This window comes from Zeus faber (genome assembly GCF_960531495.2).
Source record: "Zeus faber genome assembly, chromosome: 12".
NCBI classification, from domain to species: Eukaryota; Metazoa; Chordata; class Actinopteri; order Zeiformes; family Zeidae; genus Zeus; species Zeus faber.
In genome coordinates, this window is record NC_137196.1 from 22,810,217 (window position 1) to 22,819,666 (window position 9,450).

Below are 9,450 nucleotides of genomic sequence, written 5' to 3' on the forward strand. Positions count from 1 at the left end.
TGAAAGAAGGTTGTATTCAAATCAAATCTTTATTGAGAAGTCGCAAATGTTTCAATAACACAACAATAGACAGTTGAAAATTAAAAACGAGAACAGCAAAACAAATACAAACCCCAAGAACTGTTGGATCACCCAGACCATTCGGGCGCCCGCCATCGCTAAATCAATAGTAAGAGACAGTCGCGCTGCATCGTGTACATTCTATTTACAAACAGAAGTAGAAAAAATATATTCTAGTGAGGCTATGAGATACAAAAATAGGATCCTATAATGATTTCCGTACCAAGAGCGATAACCAATTTTCATTCAGGATTACCGTTGTTCTTATCACAGTTCGGTAGCCGCAGGCCTTTTTCTTTTTCTTCCGACAGCCCTTTCAGCTGCTGCCAGGGCTCGCCGCGCCCAGCGTCACGTCGTAGGTGGTCATGTGGTGGTTGTCCCAGGAGAACAGCTTCCTCTGGGCGTGGTTGTAGTCCACCATGCTGTTGTAGCGGTACTTGTTCTTGAAGGGCACGGCGATGGCCCGGCCCGCGCCGGTGGCCGTGTCGAAGACGTGGTTGATGGTGGTGTTGGGCGCGGTGTAGCTGGCCACCGTGTACAGGCGGCCGCACACCATGAAGGCGTTGCCCACCGAGTTCTTGCGGATCTTGGTCTCCCAGCTCCTCTTCACCTCCAGGCTGCCGGGGTCCAGCTTGGAGATCACCACGGCCCCCTTGGCCTTGCTCGTGCTGTAGATCGCCCAGAGGCCCTGCTCGTCCACGGCCAGGTCGATGTCGGTGTAGCCTCCCCAGGAGTAGGGGTGCTGGCCGTGGAAGCCGGCGTGGGGCAGGTCCAGGCGGGCCGCCGGGCTCTCGGAGGCCAGGTCGAAGCGGATCAGGGTGCGGCTGAGCCGGCGCTGGAAGTACAGGGAGCCGCGGTAGAGGGCGGCGCCCGTGCTCTCCACCGCCTCGGGCAGAACCAGAACCTTCATCGGGAAGCCCCGGGAGAACTGCTCCATGTCCTCGTACGCAAAGAGCTGGCGGACGTCTCTGCCCACGGCGTCGATGCGCCACACGGTCTTGTTGGTGTAGGGCAGGCCCCGGGGCTCCGGGTCCTGGAGCCACACGCCGTACTTCCCTGTGATGCTGTCGGCCTTCCGGTGGAGCACGGGGTCTCCCACGGCGACCAGCTCTCCACAGCCTTCACACACAGAGAGAGAGAGAGAGAGAGAGAGAGAGAGAGAGAGAGAGATGATGATGACGGGTGGGTGTTTGGTAGTCAGAGATCTCCAAAACGAAACGACATCCCAAACGTCATACCTGTTTGGTTATGGCCTCCGTCAGGAAGGAGGAAAGAAGCTGGAACCTCCGTCACCTCAGCCTTCATCTCTTGGTAAGAAGCGCTGGGAACATTGTTGGCGGGGTCTGGAAAGGTTGAGAAAGGCGGGGAATTCGATAGTTTGGCAGATACCACATCAAATAGTTGTAACGCTGTTATAATAATAAAGTGTAATTGTAATAACTGTCTTTGGTTTCACAGAGAACGTCAGCCGGAGACCCCGCAGACAGACAGGTTAAAACTGACGACATCAAAGTCTCCACATCAAAGGGCTTTTATTCGAGTCGCTCTCGCAGCACAGCGGGTTTGCCCTGTAACCGTGTTATTGGGCCCCTGAAAAACGATCGCGCCCGCGCCCCAAAAAGACATGCGTGAGTGACAAAGCCGTAAAAAAAGAAGTAACTGCCTTCTAAATTCCAATCCCCCCCGCGCTCAGCCCCCCGGATGGCGAACTGGAACTTGACCTCCTGACCCCGGGGACTTAACTTAGCGCCGCTCGCCCAACACAAACGACGGCGTGCAAAAAAAAAACACGCACCGTGCTTTGCCGGGACCCCTTCGTGATGGAAAGCTGCCCGCCTCCAGGACCCCATCCGACGGTCCCTGCTGTACTTACTGCTGGCGGGTCTCCGGCTGTTCCCCGGCTGGTCTCTGGCTGCGTCGGGGCTCGGCCGGCAGGGCTTCTGCTTCAGCGCCTCGGTTTCCAGGCTGAGCTCGTCCACCCTCTTCATCAGGTCCCGCACCTGCCTGTTGAGGTGCTCCTTGTCCTGCCGCAGCTGGTCCCTCTCACCCGTGACCCGGGCGTACGCCTCCCCGAGGCCGGCCGCGTCCCCGGCCCCGGCCCCGGCCGGACCCCCCTCTCCGCCGCCCACCAAGCGGCCGACCTGAGCCTCCAGCAGCGTGAGCCGGGACAGGAGAGCCTCCGTCTCCGCTCCGCTGTCGCCGGCGGGGCAGCCCGGTCCCTCCGGACTGGCCACGGTGAAGGTGTACTGGCAGCGGCCGCTGTGGTCGCCGGAGCGGCGGAGCGAGGCCCGGCCCCCGTCCTGGCCCCGGAGGGTCGGCAGCAGACAGGACAAACACAAGACGGACGCCGGGAGCCACATCCTGACGTGGCTGGGACTCTGTCTGCTTGTCCGGTTAAATTGAAATAAATACTAAACTATTCCTCTTTTCTCGCCTCGGACGCCTTTTTGGCAAACCTCAGCTTTCTGAACGGGTCTTTGAAAGACAGAGAATCGCCTTGGGGTCTGTTTACGCCGGGTTCAGTCCGAATGTCTCGTCGGCGCAGGTCGGTGCCTGAACTTCAACACCGAGGGATATTTATACAAGTCAACAGTCAAAGAGTGGGAGGGAACGAGGAGCATGTCTGGGAAGGGGATGGTTGAGGGGGGGGGGGTATGCGTGTGTGTAAAAATGCCACGTGCTTTGGCGGCTTACGGCAACTCACCGGCCGAGTAAAATATCTGACCGTATCAGTGGAAAAACAAAACTGTGTTACGCCTGTTTTTTCCTGTGGCAGAGCGTGTCTCGGCAGGTGGAACGTCTGCCGGTTGTTGTTTTCTCTCTCTGTGCCTAACGCTTCTCAGCTGTTTTAACAACAAAAAAAACAAAAACAACGACCACAACAAATAAACGATTTCCTTCCCCGGCGCCTAATCGCTTTCCTCGCAATTAAAGCTGCGTCGGGCGACTTTTTACGACCCGGTCGAACGGGCCGGGGCCCGTCGGCCTTTGGCCGTCGGGGTGCGTTTATGTCGACTCGTTAGTTTTTAATTTCCAGCGGGTCCCGCGGCACCCCCGCTGCCAGGCCGGCTGGGCAGGAAGTCTGGCGCAGGAGGGGGATAGGCTGACACGCCGGCCGGGGATGAGGATGTGGTGTGGAGGATCCTCGCTCCTCTGCCTTTCCCGGACCCAGCCAAACTTTTCCACCGGGCGACTCGCCGCGGCATCGCAGAAAATTGATGAGCGGCCCGGATGGAATACGGAGGGTGCTCGCTCCACCGAACGCATCGCGGCGGGAAAGTAACAAGTTACTTTTTCTCTTGTCGCTGTACTTGAGTAGATCTTCACCTGTTAAGGTGCTTTATACGTTGAGTAAAACTAAAATCCAGCACATTTACTTTTACTTGACGTCTTTCCTGACTAAGTACAGTATTATAATACACTGTTACAGAATTGATATTTTTTAACATGAATCCAACTCCAAACAAAACCTGAGAAACATTTTTAAACATATTAATTCCAGAGCCAATCGACACTCAAGCACATGCATTCCTCTGCCGATGCTTATGTGTGAGCTGCGGGTTGAACAGCTTGACCGCCACCAAAATGGTTCATTAATGATTATTAACTCATTGTTTTTTGGGTTGTATCCCGCGTCCGCAATACAGAGCGGGAAAACAAAACCAGCGATAAGTAATCACTTGAGTCGTGCCGTTTTTCTTATCGCAACTGCCACTCGTACTCAAAGTACAGTGAACTGTCAGCGGGGTAGCGGCCCCTCGAGCCGCCTCTCTTTCCACCGCCGGGAGCCAGGGCCCTTTTCTTTTACGGGACGGGCCTGAGTCATCGCCGCTCATCCCCCGTCACATGCGCAGACCCGTGACCCACCTGCGTCCAAACCCTCCGCCTTCGTCCGCGAGTGAGAGGCGTGTCACTGGAAGGACCGACCTCCCCCTCCCCGTTGCGCAACGGGTAAAAAAAAAAAGCTGCAAACACAGCCGCTTCTGGCCCCTGCGGCGTCTGGTTTGATGGATTGGCTCAGTCGGGTTGAAGCCCCCCCACCACCGCCACCGCCGCCGCCGCCCCCCCCCTCCGTCTTCTCCCTCCGTCAACGTGCCAGAGCCAACGCCGCGTGTGCTACGACATGTGCGCATGGCTCCTCCGCCTGGCGGCCGGCCCGCCCGGCGCCGTGTCCTTGTTAACCCGTCGGGGCGTGTTCCTCTTATGTAACGCCACGACTCCGGCCTCACGTTTTACGCCCGGCCGGCCCCTCCGGCCGGGGGCCCCCCGGGTGCGGTGGACGGGAACAGGGCGGCTCCGCCTGGTTAGAGCGGAGGAGGGGGACACTTGTCCGCTGACGGACATCTTTATGTGGGGAGGCGACGTCTTTAATGAGGATTGCTCTTCGGGTGTCTTCTGGCGTCCCTCGCCCCAGCTCGTCGTCCGTGAGCCAATCCAAGAATCCCTTTGAATATGATGTCATGGCGAAAGGCACGATCTTCTTTCGCGCACTTTCACTCCGACGCGTGATGAATCGTTTCAAGCCGCCATCGCATTTTGGATGGCCTCTTTGGCCGCGTGTATGTTCTCAGTGCAGGGCCAAAAGCAGAAGCGATGAACCAGTTTGAAGTGTGCATTCTTCCGCACGTGCCTGGATGTCATGAAAACAGATTCAACCCTTCAACCACGTGTCCAGACCTTGAGCTTCGATCAGGATATCATTTTATTTTTTCTGGATTAGATGGTTTTTTTTGTCTTCAGCCTGGGGTTGTTGACGGGGAGGTGATTTATCCTGATTGATGGCGGACATTAAAAAAAGCGGTGTTTAAATTCCCGGGTAAAATAAGCAGACGGAAAACGAATAACGCCATCATTAAATGGGAGAAACGGCAATAAAATCCGATCAGTGATATTTACTTTGGCAGCTATTTCAACAACCCCTAAAAACACAATCCCGGTCATTTGCTGCTGCACAGGACCTCCATTGTATAATTTTACGGGGATTTGGTTGAATATGAATGACATCATATTATGCAACAGGAAGGAGGAAAGAGGAGGGAGGTGAAGAGACATGGCATTGCAGAGGGAAACAAAACAGATGATGAGAAAAACAGAGGAACTGCTGAATAAAGAGAGAAAAATGGAAAACCAAATGCTCAAGACAGACTTCTTTATACTTATTTGACTCACTTGAATCTGGCTAAGGTGACATAAACAACATTTACAATAGCAATTAATAAATAAAGCCACAGGCAGCAAATACGTGGGGTCCAGGGTAGTCGGCCCTTTGTTAAAGTTCAATGGACGGGTGTGCTTTGGCACCTTTTACAAATCTGCTGGGTGAGTCATACTGCAAATGTCCAACTGTGCTGCGTGCGTGTGAATCGACAGCTGCATAACATGACCCCTGATTAATAATTGCACATTGGGAACTCGGAAAAAATGTAATGTTTGAGACAAAATGCCGATGTAAAGACGAGCGATAGCACAAATGCTATGTTCCATGGGAACTCGAAAATTTGTAACTTTCTAAAATTTGTGATTTTCCAGTGTCGAAAATGGACCCTAGGTATTGGTGCCTGCAGCATATGTATTATTATTATCATTATTATTATTATTATTATTATTATTATTATTATTACAAGATAAGATAAGATAAAGATACTTTATTAATCCCAAAGGGAAATTCCAGTGTTAATAAAGTATCTCTGTCTTACCTTGTCTTATCTTATCTTATAATATAATAATAATAATAATAATAATAATAATAATAATAACAACAATCATAATAATAATAATAATAATTATAATTATAATAATAAAAGTAATAATAAAAAAATACATATACACAATTATATAATTATATAATACATATACATATATAATATATCTAATATATATATTATAATACATATTCATAATTATAATACAACTTTTAAAATAAATCTGTTTTGGTTCAATAATTTAGACATTGAAATGAATGCTGAAGAATCAGGTAAACATTTTCAGAACAAAATATATTTGGGGCCCTTGCAGGTGGTATTGCACAAGGGACATTTACATGAGGGCCAGACTGGTGCTGTGATTTATGAAGTGAGACTCATGCGGAGAATCACGTGGTTGGCGCCGCTTCACGGCCTGTGGAACTGTTCCACCGATCCGCAGCTAAAATCACAAAAACACCCAAACGCTCCGTCGCCGAGAAGGCGACCTCTGACCCGAGCACAGGCCCATTACCAGCCGCTGCACCTCATTGCTTTCATTTGCGGCTCCAGGCTGCGGGAGGCGGCTTACCTTTTTCGGAGTCCATGTGCCAAGCCATGTGGACGTCCGTGTGGATGTGAGGGTGAGCAAGCGAGACGCAGAGCTGGCGGAGTTGGACGTTGGGGTTGCAATACAAGGACAAAATTATAAATAAAATAAAATAGAGAAAGGGGGCATACTTGAGTCATTTTGAGTCATGAGACATTTTATTCCTCGTGCTGGGAGCGGGTGCGAACAAGCGACTGCGGTTAAAAGGTATTTTAAATTTTCAAGTGTCAAACGGCTACCTCCAGATGGGGCGAGGGGGTGCTGACGGAAGCGAATGTTTTTCCAGTACTAAAAAAAACAAAACAGGCCTGTTGTTTGCTTTCTTTTCTTCCTCTTCTTTTTTGACTCCGAGCCGGTAATCACCGTGCGTGACGCGCTGGAACGTTCCTGACAATGGAGCTGGATGTGTTTTGCTCTTGGAGAGACAACTGCAGGTGTTGCACTGCAGGCTCCTATTAGAGAGCTGCAGACAGACTGGCACGGCACCAGACTGTCCTCCGTCAGAGTCAAACGTGCACCAACCCAGAACACACACACACACACACACACACACACACACACACACACACACACACACACACACACACGTCAATTTGATTTACATAGACATGAACGTGAAATTATATCTTTGTGTGTAAATAAGGCGAATAATGCCTTTGCTTAATAATCTATATACGTTTAAAACAATCACCGGAAATCCATAGAACTCTATCGTGGGGAGACCGAAAAAGCTGCCGAAATTTGATCTGAGAATGCATTTGCATCGTATCGACGGCCCCGTTTCCCAGCACAGGGCCCCCCCATCCTCGTCTGTGTTTTCCCAACGTTACATCATGTAATCACACAGCCTGGAAAAATGGAATGGCATCTTTCCATTGTAATTCCAGTAATACTCAGCCCCCCCCACCCCCCCCCACCCCTCCCCCCGGGCAAGCAATGTATTTTTGGAATTCCTGCGTTGAAAATACATACATTTAACAGTTTCAATAAATTCCTCCAATGCTTCCATTTTAGACACACCAGCGTCACTTCGGTGCGGACGGGGAAAGCGTGTTGGTGTGTGTGTTTGTGTGGAGTGAGGGCTTTGCAGCTACATGTTACTTAATGGGGCAACTGTTTTCCCCCCTCCCCATCCGCGACGATTAAACGCCGGGGCCCGTCGTCCCTGGTGGAGAAGGGAGCAGGAACATGTGACCAAATTCCCCGGACGGGGCAGATGATGGGGCCCCTGATAATGAGTCGGCGGCGGGGGGGCGTCGCCAATACGAGGATAAAAACTTGAAGTTGAAAGTTGATATTGCATTTCACGTGAAGACAGCGGGAACTCGTATATCTGGAGCCTCGTATAACACAAACCGTGTCGTAAAATGTTGTGAAAAGTCAGGGCAGGAGGGGGATGGGGTGGGTGGGGAGGATGGGGTCAGCCCGAACTGAGCCCCGACCGCATCACGGTGTCTCCGACGGGAGGTTTCTCTTTTCAAACAACGCTTCCTGCTTTCTTTCCAATCTGCTGCGGTCGGGCCTCCGCAGAGTCCGTCCGGACACGACGGCTGCTTTTGCATGAAAGCGCCACTTTCCGGCGACGGCTGACGAGCTCAGCAGACGTCCCCGTGCCTCCTGTCAAAACAGGGCGCCGCGGTGCGCCGCCAGTAACGGATAGATGGCTGAGGGCGACGATGGACAGGGGGCCCCCCGCGGGGGGAGCGTTTCCCCGGCCTCTTCCTGACACCGGGCCCAGAAGCGCTGCACTGTCCGCGCTAAGTCATCTGTGAACCCCTCCCCAAGTAAACATGCACGGGTCGAGTAGAAACACACGCACGCACGCACGCACGCGCGCACGCACACACACGCAGGCCTTCCTCAGCACCTCAAGTGATGAAGTCATTGGTTTTAAGGAAAGAGCTCATTTTGACCTGGCGTTTATTGGGTCAGGCAGCTTTGCAGATTTATCCCCGTTGCCGCAGCGTCACATAAAATCTCCGGCTGACAAACGCAAAAAGCAAAAAGCAAAAATCTTGCATGAGAATACCTTCACGAGGTCATTCATGTACTAGCTAATTACCCTGATCTTCTATGGTTCCAACAAGGCGCTCATTTGAGGTCGGATGTAAGAGCCCTGCCTTGTAAAAGCACGTACACGCGCCCGCGCGCACGCATGCACGCACGCACGCACACAGATAAACAAACAGCGATGGAATTCAGTTGGTCCAATCCATCTCGCGCGATGGCAGGAAATGCTTTATTGGTGTGGAATGTATAGAAGCATCTGCTAGGGCGGTTAAACAGACAACACACAAATAAAAACATGATCTGCTAATACAGTTATCCTACTAAAATATACTATGTTGGAAAATAATCCAATTACTACCGCCACTAGAACTAATTTTACTACGACTACTGCGATCACTACCAGTACGACTACTAATAATAATTGTAATGATTTTTTTTTCTTAAGTGCTCTTTAAATGAAATACATTTCACAATTAACAACAGTAGTTTTAGTATTAGTGATAAAAAAAATAATAATTAATAATAATTAATAATAATTATTATTATTATCAATAATAATATTATCAATAATAATAATAATAATAATAATAATTATTATTATTATTATTATTATCAATAATAATATTATCATCAATAATAATAATAATAATAATAATAATAATAATAATAATAATAATAATAATAATAATAATAATTATTATTATTATTATTATTATTATTAATATAGCTGCAGGAAGAAATTCACAAGGTCCAGAGTATCTGTTTTAGGTAAGTATTACAGTTTTCTTGATAATTTTATGCAATGCAGCACAATTTACTTAATGTATAAACATCAAAGACATGTAAACATAATGTAGTCGCATCCGTGTAATTTCATGAATCTAACATTTATGGCATTAGAAATTAAACAGTTCCAGTTCAACGAGACGTGAAACATTGATTTTAATTCATGATTTTGACGTGTAGGGATGTATGAGATGTATGAGAAAGGTCAGTTGTAAATAATGATTTCAAATTGTTGAGTTTATAGTTTTGATATTGTTTGTGAGTGCAAAATAGATGAATGAGTAAATGAGTACAACAAATGAC

The 9,450-nt window shown here is 49.3% G+C and overlaps 1 protein-coding gene across 1 annotated transcript; it reads right to left on the minus strand.

Annotated features, from left to right (window-relative positions):
- Positions 1 to 10: 10 nt before the first annotated feature.
- Positions 11 to 2,597, minus strand: LOC307238402 (myocilin-like). Its single transcript, XM_080011357.1, has 3 exons — positions 1,934 to 2,597; positions 1,299 to 1,403; positions 11 to 1,179 (listed from the first exon to the last, which is right to left on the minus strand). Exons 1-3 carry the CDS (start codon positions 2,418 to 2,420, stop codon positions 377 to 379), a joined length of 1,395 nt encoding a protein of 464 aa, XP_079867483.1. The 5' UTR covers positions 2,421 to 2,597; the 3' UTR covers positions 11 to 376.
- Between the last annotated feature and the right edge of the window lie 6,853 nt (positions 2,598 to 9,450).